At 50.4% G+C, this 21,488-nt stretch overlaps 1 protein-coding gene across 2 annotated transcripts in view; it reads left to right on the top strand.

Annotated features, from left to right (window-relative positions):
- CLN6 (CLN6 transmembrane ER protein) overlaps positions 1–21,488 on the top strand; it is a 36,496-nt gene that overhangs the window by 12,223 nt on the left and 2,785 nt on the right. The window contains exons 1-6 of one of the 2 annotated variants that reach the window (XM_086711045.1): positions 7,145–7,333; positions 13,830–13,944; positions 18,442–18,540; positions 19,583–19,771; positions 20,063–20,118; positions 20,960–21,082. In XM_086711045.1, coding sequence (XP_086567171.1) covers positions 7,248–7,333; positions 13,830–13,944; positions 18,442–18,540; positions 19,583–19,771; positions 20,063–20,118; positions 20,960–21,082 — 668 coding nt within the window. In that variant the 5' untranslated portion in view covers positions 7,145–7,247. Of the gene's footprint in view, positions 1–7,144; positions 7,334–13,829; positions 13,945–18,441; positions 18,541–19,582; positions 19,772–20,062; positions 20,119–20,959; positions 21,083–21,488 lie in introns of those variants that run through there. The other variant, XM_086711044.1, reaches the window with a different exon arrangement.

Below are 21,488 nucleotides of genomic sequence, written 5' to 3'. Positions count from 1 at the left end.
GGCATTTGTCCTCAGGGTCACCCACCCTTCCCTTTGCTTTCCAGTCAGGCTCCCCTACTGATCTCAAGTCCGGGATGTTTGGTTTGATTGATTTTAGTGCTGAGGGACCTTGGAGATTTCCCCTACTCTCTGCATAGCCAACAATACATTAAAAGTTTTTGGGTTCCCCCACTCCCCATGATCCAGTTGGTTTTTAGGGAGGGAGCCCTTCAGAGAATCTAGTCCATCACACTGCCAAAAGCAGATGATCCAGGCTACTTTTTAAAAGGAGAATTCTAACTCTGAACCCTCCTTTAAAGTCAGTGGAGTACTTTTGATGCCATTGCTGGCAACAGAAAAAAAACTAAGAAAGAAGTGATTCAAACTTGTGGCTGTTTCCCAGAGGCCTTTGAGGATCTGATGAAAGGAAAAAATATATCCTCAACACATGTTGCATACAATTTCAGGTGGTTTAAAGACCCCTGATGCGCATTCTCGGACCCTAGTCACGGAGAGTAAGAACCTGACCAAAGAGAAATAAGGTCCCATACAAAAATCTCGACCCAGCTTTTATAAAGAGGACAAAGCCATTGAGAATTTTTTCTCCCAATGCCTTTCTAAACACAAATAAAAGCATCCATTGAATCATCTGTCAAGGAGCAATGACAATCCCCATGGAGTGGTTGGGCAGGGACAGTAAGTTACAAAAAGTATTAGTTCCGTACACACTATCCGGGTACAGCCCAACAAATGTTTATTGACTGGGTAACTGAGAACTGGTTGTGGTTAATGGGATCCAGCTTTGTCTGCTGGGTCCATTTAGAATTATGACTTGCCCATTGTTCAATGGGGGATCCTGTAGCCAAACAAATGAATAGTTAATTGGAAGTCAGGCAACTAGGGCTTTTTGCTTTAGGTGGAAACTTAATTCCCAGACAATCCATACATTATGTATAGACTGCCTTGACCTGCTTCTACGCTTGGCACTCAAGCCAGGGCCCAGCACAGGAAGATCATGGAAGGGGGGTGGGGATGAGAGCGAGGGTGGGGGTGAGTGACCCAATTTAGAGCTTCCTTCTCACACTGCAGGGATGAGGAACCTCCAGGCCATCGGAGTTGAACACACAACACTTGATTGATCATTAGGATGATATCGCTGTGGTTGCCTCTCCTACAGTCCCGAAGGTAATCTTTCGGAACTCCTATGCGAAGCAGAGTTCAGCTGCTTTCAGAAAGAGTTTGCAGTTTCTTATAAAGTGAAATAGGCATTTACAATATGACCAGCCGTGCCATTTACCAAAGAGGTACTTATCTAAAGAAATGAAACATTTGTCCACACAAAGACTTGTACCTGAATGTTCCTGGCAGCTTTATCACAATAGCCCCACAATGAAAACAGTTCAAACGTCCTTCAAGTGGAACACGGATTTAAAAAACTGTGGTACATCCAGACAATAGAATTCTGTTCCATAATAAAAACAATGGAACTCTTGATATATATGATATGAATGAACCTCAAAAGCATCATACTAAAGCTAGATGATTTACATTTATATGGAATTTAAGAAAAGACAAAATTATATGGGCACCTGGGTGGCTCAGTTGGTTAAGCGACTGACCCTTGGTTTCAGCTCATGTCACGATCTCACAGCTCATGGTTTCGAACCCCACATTAGGCTCTGCGCTAACAGCACACAGCCTGCTTGGGATTCTGTCTCCCTCTCTCTGTATCCCTCCCCCACTTGCTCTCTCTCTTTCTAAAAATAAACAAATAAGCATAAGAAAAGAAAAGACAAAACTATAATGACATAAAGAAGGTCAGTGGTTTTCAGGGGTTGGGGGTGGCAGGAGGGAGTGACTACAAAGGGGCACAAGGGAATTTTCTGAGATGATGTGATTATTCTGTATCATGACCGTGGTGGTGGTTACATGAAAACATACACTTACAAATCGCATTGAATTGTGCTTAAAATGAAAGAATTTCATTGTGTGTAAATTGTACCTCAATAAAGCTGATTTAAAAAAAAAATTAGGTGGGGGCACCTGGGTGGCTCAGTTAGTTGAGCGTCTGACTTTCGCTCAGTCATGATCTGACTGTTCGTGGGTTCGAGCCCTGTGTTGGGCTCTGTGCTGACAGCACGGAATTGGCTTCAGATTCTCTCTCTCTCTCTCTCTCTCTCTCTCTCTCTCTCTGCCCCTTCCTCATGCTCTCTCTCAAATATATTTTTTATTTTTTTAATGTTTATTTATTTATTTTTGAGAGAGACAGACAGAGAGAGAGAGCTGGGGAGGGGCAGAGAGAGAGGGAGACAGAGAATCCCACAGGTTCAAAGCCCAGAAAGGAATTCAGGTCCTTCCTATGATGTGGAACAGGCTACCGAACCCCCCTGGTGGGGCTCAAGGGGACCCAGAAGTCCTTCAGATGACTGAGCTTCTGGTCTTAGCTTCCTCTGGATATAAGCACCGCCTTCCCAGAGCTTCCCACCCAAGAAACATATTTCTTGCCACCAGCGTGATTATCACAAGTTGTCCACCTTCTACCACCTTCATTTGGCCTCCCACAGACCTTGGAAAGCAGCTGTGGTGATCACCTCCATTCTGTAGGTGAAGAAACCGAGACTCAGAGAGCTTGGGTGGCTGTTCCAGGATCACACAGCCCTGAATCCACCCAGAAGGGGCCAGATCCTACCTAAGTCTTCTCTCTTCAAAGCCCTCACTTTCGGCAGCACATGGTCCACTTGGTGAATGGCTCGCCTACTTTTTTTTTTTTTTAATGTTTTTTATTTTTGAGAGAGAAAGAGACAGCACGAGTGGGGGAGGGGCAGAGAGAGAGAGAGAGAGAGAGAGAGAGAGAGAGAGGGGGAGACACAGAATCTGAAACAGTCTCTAGGCTCTAAGCCGTCAGCACAGAGCACGATGTGGGGCACAATGCGGGGCTCGAACTCACAAGCCATGAGATCATGACCTGAGTCAGATGCTTAACTGCCTGAGCTACCCAGGTTCCCCTCGCCTAGTTTTAAAGGATCAGGCCTATGAAGATACATTGAAAAGTCAAAATATTCAGGGTACCTGACTGGCTTAGTTGGTGGAGAATGTGATTCTTGATCTCGGGGACATGAATTTGAGCCCCACATTGGGCAGGGAGATTACTTTAAAACAACTTTTTTTAACTTAAAAAAAAGAAAAGAAAAAGAAAGCCAAGATTTTCTAAAGACTAATAGCTCTGGGTCTCTGTAACATTCATGTAGGTGATTAAATTTCAAAGTCTGACAACACAAAGTTCAGGGCTAACAGTTCTTAAACCATTTTTTAAATATTTAATTAATTATGTATGTATGTATGTATGTATTGAGAGAGAGAGAGAGACAGAGAGAGAGAGAATCCCAAGCAGGTTCCCTGCAGCCAGAACAGAGCCTCATGTGGGGCTCGAACCCACGAACCGGGAGATCATGACCTGAGCGGAAACCATGAGTCGGACGACTAACCAACTGAGCCACCCAGGCACCCCTCAGAAATTCTTAAATAGACTTAAAAGAAAGAGTGCTGGCTTAGAGTGTGGAGACAGGACGCGGGTCTGCCTTTGCTTCTAACTTGCTGTGTGACTTTAGACTTCAGTTGCCTTAGCTGCTGAGTGACAGAAATAGATGAGATCAAAGGCTCGCCAGAGAGCCCTGTGTGGTGCCTGGGTCATCACCTTGGAAACCGTATCGGGGGCAAAGGGATGGCACCCGGGGCCCTGTTTCTCTTCAGGCAGAGTGGCTCCACTTGTATCCACTTTCTACCCCGGGCCCCCTTGCCAGATGCTGCCTTAGCCCAGGTTCCCTAGAAGCAGAGCTTGAGGCAGGATATGTGTGTGTGCCGCCACTGGGAGAGGGATGCAGCCAGGGAAGCTGCAGTGAGGAAAAGGGGGCGAGACAGACGAGGACAGAGAGCTTTGCCGAGCTGGCCGCCATGAGCGTCAACTATGCTAGATCCGGTGGGACCTTCTCTAAAGAGGCTCTGTGAAGCTTAGGACAGTTCATCCAGAAAGAGGAAGCAAAGATTTCTCTGCCAAACCCTGTTTCTTGTCGGTCAAAGTTTCACTCCGTGGAGTGTCTGACACCCCTGAACTTCTGAAAGCAGAAGTTCGGAGGGGGTGTGGGTGCAGTTGGCTTGTGCTGGAATGAAACAGGTGGCAAGCACCTGGAAGACAGGTGTGGCTGAGGGGACCTTAGGTGACACACCAGAAAGTAACCGATATGGCAGTAATTGAAAAAGAGTGAGAACATCTGCTACATAAAAGTTGAAGCCACTGGGCTGGACAATCCCAAAGGACCTTCCCAGCTAAAAAGTTCATTGGGACATGTTTCACTGGAATGGCAGCTCAAAGGGCTGAGACCATCCACCCTTCTTGGGTGAAGGAACCATGTCCCCAGAGAGTTGCAAGCAAGATCCTTGGAAACGTGTGCCACTCAGTGCCCAAGTGTTGATGCCAACTTTGCTCTGCCCCTCGGCCCCCAAATGTCCATGCAATTTGAGAGCACATGAAGATGATGTTCTTAGAATCCTGATGGGACAGGAAAGAGAGGGACTGATAATCCCTCCAGGCTGGGGCGGGGGGGGGGGGCGGGTTTCATCATGTTCATTCAGAAAGGCCTGGCCCCCCCCGTCAGCCTGGGATCCCTTCCACTCAGGGGGCAGCTGCCGGCTCCAGACGGGAGATAGATTTGTGGGTATTTAAGGGATTGGAGGATTAAATGGGCCAGAGAAGCTTCCTCCACACAGCCTCATCCTCTAATGGCTGGAAGCCCAACCCTGGGTGTTATTAAACTGATATTACATCACAGGCACTTCATATCCCTTCCTTTGAAGCCAGGCTTGCAAAGCCAGCAGGGAATAAGAGATTGGGGTCAGAGCTGGCACATACATAGATCAATCTGTAGGAGGAAGATCAGACTCACCAAAATTAAATCTGGGATCCAGTCTGAGCATTGTCATTGGCTGACCCTGGGGATGCTACTTCGGCTCAGGACACTGGCTTTCTCTGCTGCGAAACAGGGACACTGCCAACTCTGCTCATGACCTGGTGAGGAGCAAATGAGAGAAGAAAAGCTATAAAGCCAACCTGCCCTTTAGTGGGGCTGCGGTGGGCGCTGGGGTGTGGCCTGTGGGCTGCTGGCGCCCAGGATGGGGCTGATGGAAAGTGACCCCAGGGCAGGCACCAGTCACAGCCAGGATAGGACATGGGCTCTGATCAAAACGAGAAGGAATAAAAACTCGGTAAGTCTCCCAGCAGAAAAGACAGGAAGGAAAATGGAACTGAAACAGGCACAGCTGGGACCCCTCAGGTCACATAGGACACATCAGGTCCAGGGGCAGACTGCAGTAAAGAAGCAACCCACCAGTGCCAGGTTCTAGGCCAATTGCTCCACGTGCACTACTCCACTTAATGATCACACCCCGCGATGCAGTAGATGCAACAGGATTCTCCTTGTTGCAGATGAGTAAACTGAGGCTGGGAGCGGTTGAAGAATTCACCCAAGTGTCACGGCAAGTTAGGAACAGTACCGGGATTGAAACCCAGGCCATCTGCTCGCAGACTGTTCTTGGGATCTGCCCTTTGTTCTTTCTTCTCACAGGGACCCCGTCTCCCCAGGCGGCCTCTTGGGTTCTGACTGTCATCTGTATTCCTCGGACTCACAAGTCAGTCTGCCATGCTCCCAGATCTGGCCTGAGCTCCAGATCCACAGGACCAACAGCCTTCCCGACCCACCTCAGGCATGCGTCCAAGGAAGAAGTCTCACTTACCCTAAACCTGCTCCAACCCACTTCCCAGAGGGCATCTCCACCATCCACCCAGCTGCAGAACCTGGCCAGAGCCTGGACTCTTCTTTCTTCACCCCTGCCATCCAAGTCACACGCATGGTACCCTCCATACAACTGAGGTTGTCAAATCTCTCCTTGCCACGGTGGCTCCTACCAGAGCAGGCCCCTCACTAGAACACGGGCACGCCACATACTCCCCGTGGTGGTCTCCAGTCCTGCCTCCTCTCATCCGCCTAACACTGCAATGCAAATATAATGGGCCACTTCCTAGGCTGTCCTTCCCAGGACAAAGGCCCTCTTCATCTGCGCCCTTCCCCAGGCCAGCTCCTCTTGCTCTGCTGCTCTCACTGAATCTCCTTCTGTTCTCCAAACACCAGCTTCTCTCTGGATGCTGAGCCTCCTGGCTGGCGGATGCCTCTGCCTCAGACACTTCCGCACTCACTGTGTTCCCTCCATCCCTGCTCAGACTTCACTGTCAGCTCGGAAGTCCAAAGTCGCCAGATGCCTGGTCTGACCCCACCCTTCCAAGTCGCTGCGGCCACAACACTGAGTACTTTCCCCACCACACCATTTACCAACGCCCCTTCAGCCACCAAATGTAAGCCTTACTAGAGCAAGGTTTGTGCGTTCTGGCCCCATGGCGCCCTGCTCACTGCGGGGAGTTAATAGACGTTTGAGTGGGAGAGAGGGCAAGCGACTTTTCCAAAGCCACAAAGTCTAAGAGAGTGACAAATCCAGAATTGGAATCTGCACCAACTCATCCGACCCCACCCCAAGTTGGAAACAATTAGCTACTCCTCTCCGTATTACCCTCTTATCCCGCCCATTATTTAATTCTTAGCGTCACGGGCCACAGAAGTGACATTTTATAAAGCGACATCTTCCATTTGAAAGATGGGCGCGCATAGCAGTTGGGGAGGACATCCCTCCGTCCCCCGCCGTCCCAGTCCCCAAGGACAAGGGAAATTCCGCCTGGCCTCCTCCCCCGGGGGCATCTGGATCTGGTGAGTCTTTCTCCGGGTCCCTACCCGACTCAGACCAGTATCCGGGCCTCGGCCAGCCTAGGCAAAGCTTCCCGCCCAGACCTCGCCGGCGTCCCCAGCAAAGCCCAGCCCCCACAGGGACACACGCGCTGCGCGCGCAGGTCCACACTGCACCCCGCTCTCCTCCGGGGACGCCACCTCGGTCGTACCTCCTACCCCCGTCCGGGCGCGCCCCGCCTCCCTGGCTCCGTCCGCCTCGCGTCCCTCCCCTCCTCCCCGCCTGCGTCGGCCCCGCCCCCGGGTCCGGCCCCGCCCCCGGGTCCCGCCCCTCCCGCTCGCTCCCCCAGGGCTGAGCGCTGTCCCGCCGGCCCGCCACGCCCCGCCCCGCGCCGGGTGTCCGCCGTTGCCACCGCCGGGGCAGGGGAGCGCTTCCCCAACTTGGAAAGCGGGGCCGCAGCGCCCGCCGCAGGCGGGGCAGCCATGGAGGCAGCGGCGCGGAGGCGGCAGCATCCGGGAGCGGCGGGCGGCGCGGGCGCGCAGCCGGGCGCGCCCTTCCTGCAGGCCAGGTGGGCGCGTGCTGGTGCGGGTAGCCGGGACCCGGGGGCGGGGTCCCCGCTGGAGGAGCCGGGGGCGGCCCGGGGGCTGCCCTCGCTGCGCCCTGGCGCCTGGGCCCCGTCTCCACTTCCCTTTCTCTTCCTGGGGGTGCCCCGGGCCCGGGCCGGCTGGAGGACAGTCGCTGCTCTGGGGAGACCTCTCCAGGGGTCCAAGAGACTCGAGGTGGGGGGCGGCGGGCCACAAGACACCTCCGCTCACCTTGCCCCCAGCTCAGCTGCCCGCCCCGGGCTCCATTTCCAAGTTCTCGGGGTCCCTAGAAGCTGAATAGGACTTGGATTCTGGTATTAATCGGGAAGCTCACTCCTTATCCCAAGACTGTGAGAATGGAAATGCCAGGGACGGGGAAGTGTGGAAGCTTTCCTCCATGAGGGAGGGCTTTTCTCACTCTTGTGCTGCTCCCTTCTCTCTCCAAAGGGAAGAAGTTCTTGGTTTATGTAGTTGAGACCAGGAGTGGCCGAGGAAGAGGCACGGAAACCACCATTTAGTGTTTCCCTCCATTCTGCCTTCACCCTGTCGTATAGGCCAGAAACATTCCCTGCGGTGAGCAGGCCTTTATTAAGCGCCTCTGCTGTGCCCAGTGCTGTGGCAGGCACTGGAGGGGTGGGTAGGGTGAAGCCGGGAGGGGCTCACAGTGCGGAAGGGGCTGAGAGGTCATCGCGGAGAGCAGCGTGGAGGAAGTGGCACTTGAGCCGGGTCTCAAGAGTACTCAGTAGGTGACTCAGGGACGAAAAGTTCTTCCAGCCAGGGGGAAAGCTTGAGGAAAGTCAGGTGGGCAGGGGTGCTGGAGCTTTCTGGTGTAGAGTGGCAAGAGATGTGGACTGATTGGGAAGGGCCTTTCCTGGCAGCTGGGCTGGGGTGAAAGCCTAGACTTCCCAATTTAAGGAAATTTAAGGCGATGTTCACTCTGTGGCAACTCTGTGCCTACTTAAATGTTGGGCCCTGTGTGCCTCACTTGCCTCACCCTAGTTCCTGCCCTAAATGGCAGGTTAAGAATGCAGCCTTTATTCTGTAAGCACAGGGGAGCCATGGAAAGTTTTTGAGCACTAGTATGCTCAGAGTCAATTTTAGGAAGTTTGTGGTATGATTAGGGATGAGGGAAGAAATCTGAGGGACTTGGCTGAGGGCAGCCCTTTCTCCTGCTACTGAGGGACACCTCTGTTCTGGATCTCCTTCCACGTTGGGGGTCTTTGACTGCCCTGAACTGTGGAAGTCCAATCAGAACAATGTGTGGGTATCAGATATGATCACCACTTTGTCTTATGTGCAGGGCTTCCATATGCAGTATCTTTCTCAGTGGCAAGACCCAGGGTCTACACCTAAGGCTTCTGCTCCTACTATTCCACTTTGGCTGCTGAGGGGTAATGTTCCTCTTCATTCCTGATGAGCTCACTACCAGCAGGGTGTTCCCTGAGGATGGCATGAGGGCTGACTCACTTCCAGGGTATCTCTGCCACCATCTTTGGGTACCTCTAGGACCATTTTCAGTATCATTGTTGTTTAAGACAGTAGGTACCATCATCCTGTCCAATTCCTAAGATGCTTGGCTTTCCTCTGCTGCATCCATGCTTTGCTTGCATACCTCTAATGACACGGTGCTCACTACCTTTCAAGGTAGCCCATTCCAGCTTCCACCTGTTCTGTTGACAATTTTTGTATTGCAATCAACATAATAATGCCTATCATTAAATAGCACTGGAGGACTTAGAGTAAAAAAATCAATGGTTCTGTGTTCCACCTTTCCTTTGCACCAGAGACAACCTTCTTTTAGCTCTTTGTACTAGAATTAAATTCATATTTTTAAATGATATTAACAAATACTATGTAACACTTTCCACAGACCAGGTCCTGCTCTAAAGTTTTGCACATAATAATTCCACCACAACTCTCAAGATAGGATCTACTATTTTTTACAGGTGAGAACATTGAGGCCCAAGAGAGATTAAGTAACTTGCTCAAAATCTGTTTAATGGCAAAGCTGGGATATGAACCTAGGTGTTCTCTAAAGTCTATATTCTTTTTTTGTTTAATGTTCTATTTATTTTTGAGAGAGAGAGAGAGTGTGTGTGTGTAAGTGGGTGGGGGGGGGGGGTGGTGCAGAGAGAGAAGACAAGCACTGAATTCCGAAGCAGGCTCCAGGCTCTGCATTGTCAGCACAGAGACCGATGCAGGGCTCCAACTCATGAACTGTGAGATCATTATCTGAGCTGAAGTCGGATGCTTAACCGACTGAGCCACCCAGTCTAAAGTCTATATTCTTTTTTTTTTTTTAATTTTTTTTTTTAACGTTTATTTCTTTTTGAGACAGAGAGAGACAGAGCATGAACAGGGGAGGGGCAGAGAGAGAGGGAGACACAGAATCAGAAGCAGGCTCCAGGCTCTGAGCCATCAGCCCAGAGCCCGACGCGGGGCTTGAACTCACGAACCGTGAGATCGTGACCTGAGCTGAAGTCGGACACTTAACCGACTGAGCCACCCAGGCGCCCCTAAAGTCTGTATTCTTAAAAGCTATGCTCAACTGCCATTTCTTGGTTTATCAATTGTAGCTTCTAAGATAATGTTTCCCGATTTCCTGTTATGATTTGGCTCACTTACACCTCCCCCATATTCACAAGATGGTTCTTTTTATCTATTCTTAGTTTTTAAACTATTTTTAGTTTTTCTCTTTGTTACCCTTGTTAGCTTCAGGGAACATGCATACACCATTATTTCTTTTTGGGCAACTGTAGGCAGTATCTCTTGCTTCCTTTTTCAAAGGTGAATATTAGTCCTCTACCCTAATGTTTAGCTTTTCTTACCCTTTCCCCAGCTCCTTTCCTCTAAGATTTACTTTCATGTTCTCGAGGTTAATGGTATTTACCTGCTGTTTTTCAGCCATAATTGTGTTCATGTTTTGTGTGTGGATGGATTCTAAATTCTGAAAAAATCAGTATACGATATTTTTATTAGTTAAGCCATGTGAACATTATTCCCTACAAAGCCAAGGAATATTTAACAGTACCATATGCTTTCTTATATTGCTTTGTTTTTCCTGGGGTTTCTAATTGCCTTTCTTTTTTCCCCTCTTATACTTGCCTTCATTTTCTCATTTTTCATTTGAACTTTCCATCATGTCAGGTACTTTACCATTCTTTATGGTAAAGCAGTCCCTCTATAGTTCCCATTTATGGGTCCCTGGCTGAGTCCTTCCTTTTCTGCCAGGGAGTCCTACAGATGCTGACTGCTTTTAATATTTCAACTGTATATGATGTGTTTCCCAACTGTCATGGTATCAGTTCCCCCATATGGTAGACTTATAAAGCTGTGGAGGAGAGAAAAGGCCATCCTCGTCTTGGGTTACCTGCCATTGTGCTTTTACTAGTGTTCTCAGCAGCAGCTTCTGATGACTGAGATGTAGAGCTGGCACAGGCCAGGGGCTCAGTTTGTGAAGTCTGTGGAGTCAGGAACTTGGGACAGGCCTGAGGTTGCTCATCCCCAGGACAAGGACTGGGGAAGAGGATGGCCTTCATTCTCCATGATCTCCCTCCTGTGGTCAGAGTCCCAACAGAAAAAAAACCATCAGATGCTGACCAATCTTGATTCCCAAGTTGAGTGCCCTATGTCCGCTCTTTTTTTTCCTGCCCCACTAAGCCAGCTGGACTAATGACAGGGATTCCCATTAACTGGGGTGCCCCCTTAGGTAGAGGAGGAAATAATTACTGAGCCCCTAGTATCTGTTAGGTATCCACAGCTTACAGAGACCCATACCCAAGTGCTTCCCCAGGCTTTCAAAATACCTTTCTTCTCTGTACCAAACATCTTACTCTGCCCAGTTTGGAAGTTTCCAGAATAAAACACTGAGGGCTGTTATCCTCTTTCTTCCAGCAAGTTCTTCAGACCTGGAGTTTCCCATCATCTGCTTTTTCAGGCCTTGACTGATAGTCACTAAGGGGAAGGGCAGGTGGGGACCTCTAAGCCAGTCTCTCATCTCAGACCCATCTCAGATGAATCCTCACAGTTTCTGAGTATCTGCTCAGTCTAAAGCCCCTCCAGTCCCTCCCTTCTCTTCCTCTTCACCAATAAGCCAGGCATTCAACTCCATGCAGTGCCTTTCTCACTTCCACCTCCAGGCCTTTGATCTCGCCCTCCTATTGCTTTTCTGCCTACTTAAATCCACCCATCCATGCTTCCTGGCTCTCTTCCTTCATGCCAGCTTTGCATACTGCTCCAGGCCTTACTGAGCCTTCTCTGTCTTGACCTCCTCATATGTCACATAGTTTATTATAATAGAAACAGGATAGCAAACTATTTAGAGCACAGATCTTGAATTCATATAGACACAGATTTGAATTTATGCTGTTCAGGACTCATGGGTTACAAGTGACATAAAGCCAGGGTGAATGGCAGCACCCTTAGCAAAAAGGAATGTATTGGCTCATGTGGCCAAACCTTTAGCTTGGGGTTGCCTAGAACTCTCAGGGCTTTTCCTCTTTTTCCCCTGGTCCTCTCTGCAGGGTTGCTTCATTCTCACCTGGCTGTTCTTTAAGGCTCGCCCCTTAGTCACACATAGCCCTGGATTTGCATCCTTAGCATCCCAGTGCCAGAAAGGGAGGGACTCTTTCCACCAGCTCTAATTAGAAACATCCCACCGGGCTGGCTTAGGTCACTGGCCCTCCCTGTGACTAAGGAAACCTCATGTCTTACTAGAAGCAGCTTGGAGTGGGAAATAGGCCGACAAAAGGAATAGTTGCTGTAGCTCCATACCACACAGGTGATCTTCGGTAAGCACTTAAGCCCTGTAACACACGAGGGGAACAACCTCCTGGTATTGCTGTGAGGATTCAGTGAGATGGTGTAGGTGAAGCTCCTAACACAGCACACACTCAGCACTCAATAAGTGGTGGGGCACTCAGTAGAAGAGAGGGGAAGGCTTAGTTGACCCAAGAAAGGCCCACCCCACCTCTTACCTGACACCAGAGGATGATGAGATCTCCAGAGCTTGGCCCTCTGCCTCTGGGTTACTCTACCAGCCCACTGTGGACCATTGTTAGAATTGCCCGAAAGGGATCTCAGAAAGTTATGGACGCCATAGTAGCCCTGAGAAGAGGAAAAAACCTTCACGATGCCTCTAAGCTAATGTTTGCCAGTAAAAACAATGAGTAACTGGTAATCAAGATTGTTTAAAATCAACCAGTGATCACTAAGCATCAACCAGGAACTGAGCCAAGAACGCTGGGTAACATGGACCATTCACACAGCTTCTGTTCTCAGCACAAATAGAGCAATAAAACTCACACTTCACTCATCGAAGAAGCAGGCTGTTTGTCACTGGAGGTGTGCAAGTAGTCTCAGGGAGGATTTGGACGCTGATAGGGTGGTGGGTGAGTTGAAGAGAATCTTAAAAGCCATCCGTCTTCTTAAGGGTGTACATAAGAACAAAGCTCCAGACCCATGAGGTCATGGCTAGACAGGGAGTTAGTGATGAAGCACTCCCTGTACTGGAGTTGGTGGGGCTTTGGGAAAAGACTTATTAAGGAAGCCTTCCTGGAGGAAGTGGCATAGGCACTGGCCCTTGAACTTCAGCTCATCTGTGAAAAACAGATGGCTAACGACTTGGCAGGAGGGACGGGCATCGAAAGATATGTTGTCAGATGGTGTTCCACTTCTTGCCATGTCTCTTGCATCAGCTTGTCTCCACTGGCTGCTCTTGCTGTGGATTAGTGAGACGGGGTACACCAGCAGCCCTAGCCTCACCTCCTCCAGGTTCAAGTAGGAGGGAAAGAGACTGTTGATCTGAATCTATGGTCTAGGAGGCTGATCTCCCTGAAGGGCTGTGATTGGTCCAGCTCAGGTCACATGCCCATCTGGTGGCCCAATCATTGTGAACATGATGATGGCATAGAGGTTAAAAATACAAGCTCTGGAGCCTAGTCATTTAGGCTCCAATATTTGGCTGTGTAACTTTGGGCAAGTTACTTAACATCTTACACCTCAGTTTTTCCACTTGTAAAATGGGGGTAATATTCCAACCTCAAAGGGTTTCTGTGAGGAGTAAAAGCGTTGAATGAGATCATGCATGCAAACAGCCATGATGTGCCTGGAATATAGTAAGTGTTCAGTAAAGGTTTGCTATTGTCATCCATCATCATGATTCACATTTTCCAGCTACATTTGCATCTTTGCCCCATTAGATGTCCCCATCATGCTATAGGTGAGAATGCCCAATGGTTATTATACCTGTTTGGCAGTTTCCTTACTGAATCACAGAGAAGCTAAGCTTCCAGGACAGCTGGAATCCATTCCCAGGACATGTGCCCCTTGGCCTCGGAGCCAGTATTTCCAGCAAAACTCATTTTCTAGAAATTAATCCTCTTGCCCTCAAATCCCCATACCTTTCTGTGGCTCATCTCAGGGGGAAGATTCCCATGGGAGGAGAGAAGAGCTGACCCCTCTTGTCTGGTTCCTTCCCAGGCACAGCTCCGTCAAGGCTGATGAAGCTGCCGGCACAGCTCCCTTCCACTTTGACCTCTGGTTCTACTTCACCCTGCAGAACTGGGTTCTAGACTTTGGCCGCCCCATTGCCATGGTGAGTGCAAAGCTATGGACAGAGCCCCTACCAGCAGCGAGAACACAGTGTGACATGAATTAGCTGAGTGACCTTAGACAAGGCACTTCCCCTACCAGTAAACTGCAAGAATACTCCTGGATGCTTTCATGTGCTTTAGCTCATGACTGTGCCAACAAGTGGGGATCTGGGGCCTGAATAGTCATATTGTCTCCTGACTCTCATAGGGGAACTGGTGGCCCTAAACAGTGATACCGTGCCTCTCTTCCATCCCACCATCCTATACCCAGGTTTAACCAAATCACCAAGCCATACAACAGGGTATGGGAAAGAAAACAGAGCATCCCCACAGCCTTGGTATATTATTTTTCTGGAGATAAAGAGTATAGGTTGATTTTGCATGGCTCTGAGCCTCGGGTAATTTTTAGTGCTATCTTGTGAAACCATCCCCTTCCCTCCAAGGCTAGTTCATGCATCAGTGTACAAGGGTGGTCTGTACAGAGATCAATACTGGAAGAGTATTGAAACTCCTGGCTTGTCATAAGTAGGTAGGTAGATAGATAGATAACAGAATGTGAAAAATTGAGTGATGTACCACCTTGCATCAAATTGTTCATTTTTGCGTGTGGGTGGTAACAATAATAACATCCGATGCTAAAACTGACACCTTGCACATGCTAGTGATAATGAAATTAGCAAAGCCCTTTTGAGTTTTTATTTATTTATTTTTTTAGTAATATCTACACCTACCATGGGGCTCGAACCCACAACCGGGGGATCAAGAGTCACACGCTCCTCCAACTGAGTCAGCCAGGCGCCCCATAGCAAAGCCCTTTTGGAAAGCAGTTTGTCAAGATGATAACTGGGCACCTAAAGAATAGTGCCTAGTTGGGGTGCCTGGGTGGCTCAGTCGGTTAAGCGTCCGACTTCGGCTCAGGTCACGATCTCACGGTCCGTGAGTTCGAGCCATGCGTCGGGCTCTGTGCTGACAGCTCAGAGCCTGGAGCCTGCTTCGGATTCTGTGTCTCCCTTTCTCTCTCTGTTCCTTCCCTGTTCATGCTCTGTCTCTCTCTGTCTCAAAAACAAATACACATTTGAAGGAAGGAAGGAAGGAAGGAAGGAAGGAAGGAAGGAAGGAAGGAAGGAAGGAAGGAAGGAAGGAAGGAAGAGAGAGTGCCTAGCACATGCACTTTTATTGAATTAATAATAATAACAACATTAAGGTAGAAATAATGGTTAACATACATTGAGTGCTTACTCTGTTCTAAACCTGTTAAGTGTTTAAACTCATTTGATCCTCACCTCAACACTCTTATTAATCTTGATTTCATAGATGGGAAGACTCAAGGGTAGAGAGGGCCACCCACGTAGCAAGTAGAAGAGCCAGCATCTGCATGCTGGCACTCTGGCCCCAGAGCCTACCCGCTTCCTGTCTTGTGTATATCCAGGACCCTAATGTGTCCTTCCCTCCTGACCCAGTAAGACCCCTTCCAAGAATCTGCCCTGAAGACATAATCAGCAGGAAGACAAGAGCCTCTATACCCAATGGTGTTCCCTGTAGTGTTGCTTACCTTGAACGTGACTTCAGTGTCCAGCATAGGGACTGGGTAAATCAACTTTTTGTATCCAGTACAGAGAACATTATCTGGCCTTTAAACAGGAATCATAGATACTATAGAGCAACCTGGGACGTTGAATGAGCATAAAGGTATAGAAGTGATAGGCATCCTGCCTGACTGCAAGTCAGTGACAGTCTTAACATCTTGTACACATGGGATCAGAGGCTTGAAGGGGATTAAGAAAAGCTGTTCTGGCAGCACTGTTGGAGCGGATTTATGGTGGATGCTGTTTCTCCTTTGGGCAGACTCTCCATAGGGAGTACATGTTGTTTTGAAGTGTGGGAGAAAGAAAAGAGACTGAGTCGGGGTTCGCGATCAGGTTTGTAGGTGACCTTAGGCAAGTCAGTGTCTACTGGGCTTTGGTTCTCTCATTCATAAGAATGCTGGTTGGCCTGGCTGCTCTGATCCCCCTTCTGGAAAGAAATCCCCATATATTGGGGACCAAAGGAACTGCCGTGGGGGAGGGGGAAATGAGGCCAGGAGCAGGCTCATGGCTCCCTCACTCATTAGGACTCAGCCACAACAGGCCGTGGGGGTCTCCTGCAGGGCAAATCACTTCCCCAGCCTGCCCAGCAACCTAAGTGGGCTTGTTAGGAGAGTAGACATTTGAAAAGCTCGTACATACACTGGAGCTTCTGAAATGTAGGCATAGCAGTCCCAAATTTGTAATCGCGAAAAACAAAGTCTTAACAAGTTATAAAAGTAGTACGTAACAAGTCAACTAATACCCAGGCATATGAAGAAGTGTTGGAGTCTCCCTTTCCAGTCCCACCCCTGGAGGTTTGAGACACAGCAACCCCACTCCTTTCTCTGCTCATGCAAACGTATATACACTCTTTTCCCCTTTCTAACCCAAATGGGATTTTCCTTTACACCTTATTCTACAGCTTGCTTGCTTTACTTTAGAATATATCATGGCTGTCTTTCCATGTCAGTATGTATAAGGTATCATTTCTGTTAGTGGCTCCTTCACCATGGTATATATCTTTTCTTAAGAAACCGAAGTATAGGGGTGCCTGAGTAACCCAGTTGGTTAAGCGTCTGACTTCTGCTCAGGTCAGGTCATGATCTCGCGGTTCGCGAGTTCAAGCCCCACATTGGGCTCTTCACTCTTAGCGCAGAGCCGGCTTCGATTCCTCTGTCTCCTCTCTCTCTCTCTCTCTCTCTCTCTCTCTGCCCCTCCCCCCTTCTCTCTCTCAAATATAAAATATTAAAAAAAAAGAAACTGAAGTACAGTTGACATACAAGTTTACGTTAGTGTCAAGTGCATGACATAGTGATTCGACAATTCTATATGTTATGCCGTGCTCACCACACTGAGTGTAGTCACCATACCACATTATTACAATATCAGTGACTATATTCCTTTGGCTGTACTTTTCATCCCCATGACTTATTCATTTTATAACTGGAAGTTTGTGCCTCCTAATCCCCTCCACCTATTTTGCTCATCCCCCGACATCCACCCCTCTGGCAGTCACCCATTTGTTCTCTGTATTTATGATCCGTTTTCTGTTTGTTGGTTGGTTGGTTTTTTATATTCCACATATAAGTGAAAGCACATGGCATTTATCTTTCTCTGACTTATTTCACTTAGCATAGTACCCTCTAGGTCCATCCATGTTGCAAATGGGAAGATTCTTTTTATGGCTGAGTAATGTGTTGGTGGTGAAAACCTAACCCTCCTACAGTGTTGGTGGGAATGCAAATTGGTGCAGCCACTGTGGAAAACAGTATGGAGGTCCCTCAGAAAATTAAAAATAGAAATACCAAATGACCCAGTAATCCCATTACTGGGTATTTACCCAAAGAAAACGAAAACACCAGTTCAAAAAGATACATGCACCCCTGTGTGCATGGCAGCATTATTTCCAATAGCCAAATTATGGAAGCAGCCCAAGTGTCCATCAGTAAATGAATAAAGAAATAAGTGGATAAGGAAGATGGGGTACATATATCCAACATCTATATCTTGATATAGATTAAGATCTAGAGACACACACTGAATAAGAGAGAAAGAGAGGAAAAGAGAGACCTGTATCCTGGGGGTTTTTTATATGTGCAGGTTAGTTTTCACCAACATGGCATTTCTGAATTAAAAGAGATAAAAGTTTAAATTTTTGACTGAAATGTGTGGTCATTGCCTGTATTCTCAATCAACAGACACTGGAAGTACAGTTTGGGGGGTCGTCACATGTTTTGACCTCACCCAGGGATTTTCACATGGACCCTGACAAGGCCAGTAGGACAGAGGGCATGGCAGGCCGAGAAACTGGTCCTGGCCTGCCTCCTGTCTCAGGAAACAGAGGGAAGAAAGAACTGAAGTTTCTTTTTCGTGGTAGAACTCACATATTTTCTCCTTTGTTTCCTAATTATACTTCTGACCCAATCTGGAAGCAGTGTCTGCAGTCCATCTGCTCAGGGCCCGGAACATGGGGCCTAGTGGTCAGGAGATCTTTTCATCAGCATAGCACCTAGAGTGCCAGACCCCTAAGGGCCCAAGTGGACTACCTGGGTCACGTCTCTCGTGTTGCAGGTGGGGAAACCAAGGCCCAGAGAGCAGAAGGACTTGCCTGGGGTCACCCAGAAAGTGTGTGGCACCACTAAGTCCCAGGGTAGCCTCCAACTCCCAGACCAGCCCCCAGGGACATTTATTTAGTACCCACCGGGAGAGGGGCCCAGAGTCAGGCCCTGGATTTGCATCTGCTTGTGCATCCAGGAACAAATCCATTTACCTTCTCTGGGAGTCAGTTTCTCTGTCTGGGTCCCCCAGGGCTGCCAAGAGGATCCCCAGAGATCACAGAAAGAGTTAGATGTGTGTGGAGGAGGTGAGGGTTGACTCCCTGAGGGCTCATGGGAGTCTGCCTGGGTGAACACCATCCCTCCCCTTGCTCCCCAGCTGGTGTTCCCTCTCGAATGGTTTCCGCTCAACAAGCCCAGCGTGGGGGACTACTTCCACATGGCCTACAACATCATCACGCCCTTCCTTCTGCTCAAGGTACAGTCCTCGGTTCCCTGCCCTCCCTTCCCACCCTCATTTCTTCCTCCCCTAGCAGGAAGCTGGTACCATGCCCTAGGAGTCATGGAAGCGGGAGGAAGCAGGCCTACCCTGCCTGAGTCGGGGGGATGAAGGCTGGGATGGAGGGATGGAGAAGGCCTCCCCCAGGAGGGGTGTTGGATTTGGGCTTCCGTCTTGTGCGTCAGGGGATGACGTGGGAGCAGTGGTCAGGCAAAAGGACCTGAAGACAGGGCCATGCTTGGGAAACCAAATACATTTGGGGAGACTGAGGCAGAAGGAGTGACTGAGGTGGTTGCCTGGGGAGAAGTCAAGGACAGTTGAGCAGGCAGGTAGGGTCCAGGTGGCAGGAACGGCCGCAGTGAAGGTGACCTATACTCTAGCCTGGAGATCCCTGACTTTGAGAAGTCACTGGGAGCACAGAGCTAGCTTTGCACATCCAAATAAGGGGTCTTAAAATAATTATTGCTGTCTACTGTGCCCATCATTGTGTTTCTAGAAAGACATTTCTAATCTCCAAAAGTATGAAGGGTATAATCTCAGAATTCAGAGGAGTCTAAAAGGTAAATAATTTAGTTTCAAAGTATCCCCCCCCCAAAAAAAAAACCCTGATATTTTCTTTGTGTTTACCATGGACCAGTGGCTCAGAAATCAGTCATGCCACTGAACCAGCCCAGCCACCCAGGGGCACACCTGGGACCTGGCAGAGGGCCAGTTCTGGGGCCTGGATGCCTGTGTTGAAAGCCTAGCTGTTGCCTCTAGCACACGGTTGCTGTGTGACCTTGGGCACTGAGCTAGCCCCTCTGAGTCTGTTTCCTCTCTGGGAGAAGGGGGTGTTGTTTCCCAGGTCATGCTGGGTCCACAGGGATCATATGAGACTCTGGAGGCCTGGTTGGCCTGCTAAAGTCAATTTCTGAGTGACTCTTCAACCGGCGGCATCTATCCCGCCCCAGGCGTGAGGGAGGGACTAGAGGGGCGTTTCCTATTGTGATAGAGGCTGAATCAGGCCTCCGTCTGACTTCAGCTCATTGAGCGGTCCCCCCGCACCCTGCCACGCTCCATGATCTACGTCAGCATCATCACCTTCGTCATGGGTGCCAGCATCCACCTGGTGGGCGACTCCGTGAACCACCGCTTGCTCTTCAGTGGCTACCAGCACCACCTGTCTGTCCGTGAGAATCCCATCATCAAGAACCTCAAGCCGGAGACACTGGTGAGGCCGCCTCCCCCAGTACTCGTAAAGCCCTGTGGGCACAGTCTGTCCTGGAGGCCAAAGAGATCGCCCCACCCATCACTGTGCCTGGCCTGCTAAAGGCATTCTGCTGGGTGAGGGCGCTGGACCCACCAAGCTAGGATGCTGGTGACACTTCAGGAAGTGGCACATTGACTGGCTCCCACCTGGGCCCCCTGGAGTAGAGGGCTGCTGGGGGGAGGCCTGAGGAAGGGTGGGCTGCATGGGCCCAGCACCTTTCCTGAAGCACCTGCCGTGCCCTGCCGCCCTCAGATCGACTCCTTTGAGCTGCTCTACTACTACGACGAGTACCTGGGCCACTCCATGTGGTAAGTGATGGGGCTGTCTCAGCCAGGAGGGCAGCAACAGCCCCACTGTCTCCCCAGGGACCCTGGGCCCAGCCCCCTCTCCCCCCCCCCCCCCCCCCCCCCCCCCGCCCTGCTCTGCCGGGGGCCTCGGGGACACTGGACGAGCCTCTGGATGTGAGGCGGAGCCACTGGAAAGGCCTACCCTTCCCGCGCTGGCGCGGGGCTCTGGGCCCTCCCCGCCCCAGTGCGGCAGTGCCCGCGGCGGCCACTAGAGGGCAGCGAGCGGCTGTCCCTCCAGGGCCCTGCCGGGGCCTGGGGGGAGGGGCGCGGCGCGGACCCAGTCTCGCCCCCTCGTCACGCTTGGGTGCGGGGGGGGGGGGGGGCACCGAGGGGGACCCCTACCGTGTCAGGCCCGATCTTTGGGAATGGAGGTCTGAACGAAGCCGAGGAGGGCCGGCTGGACCTGATGGGGGAGGGGCTGCCAGTGCCCCGCTCCTCGAACTCCCGGGAGGGCCCCCTTCACCCCAAAAGCGGCAGAAACCTCCCAGATGTGCGCGGCTGCGGGAGAGTCAGGTTCCCCCATCCCCCCCCCCCCCCCCCCCCCCGGAGTCAGCCCGTCAGTTCTCCTTTGCCTTACACGAGGAGCTGAGGAGCCGGGCCAGGGGAGGGGTTCGATGGGGAGGGGCGGGGGGCGGCCAACAAGCCTGGGACCCGGTGGCCTCCCTCCTGAGGGCGGTGGCTGGCTCCTGTCACACCGGGCCTACACTCGTGTTTCCAGGGCCCGTTTAGAACAGGCTGGACTCAACAGCCAAGAGAACCAAGTTGTCCTCTTCTAAAACGGGCACCCGCCTCCCTGTTGCAGGTACATCCCTTTCTTCCTCATCCTCTTCATATACTTCAGTGGTTGTTTCACTCCCACCAAAGCCGAGAGTTCAGCGCCAGGGGTGGCCCTGCTCCTGGTGATGCCCAGTGGCCTGTACTATTGGTGAGTGGACCTGGGGAAGGGGCGGGGGCGCTCAGTGAGCCAAGTAGTAAAAATGTGCTCTTGACCACGGTCCTGCTCCGTGACTTTCCTTGGGTTCCTGCTTCCTCCCCTGTGTAGTGGGGACTGTGACTGTGCTTTGTGGTCCCCTCTCTGTTACCAGGAAGCCAGGCCCAAGTGTGGTCTCTCTGGCCTCATGCCCCTCTGCCCTACCTCCCACAACTCCAGTGCCACCGTGGTCCCAATAGACTCCACCTCGAACACCAAGCCCATAGAGCCCTGTGGGCCTCAGTTTCCTCCTCTGTGAAATGGGGACAATACCTGCCTGTCTCCCTCTCACAGGATGGTGAGGATCTAGAAGGGGGGAAAGGGACTTCACAAACTATAAAGCACTATAAAGGGCACAAGG

The sequence above is a fragment of the Puma concolor genome, chromosome B3, assembly GCF_028749965.1.
Source record: "Puma concolor isolate L17-30 chromosome B3, mPumCon1.1.hap2, whole genome shotgun sequence".
In the NCBI taxonomy this organism is placed as follows: domain Eukaryota; kingdom Metazoa; phylum Chordata; class Mammalia; order Carnivora; family Felidae; genus Puma; species Puma concolor.
This window is presented reverse-complemented; position numbering and strand designations above follow the sequence as displayed.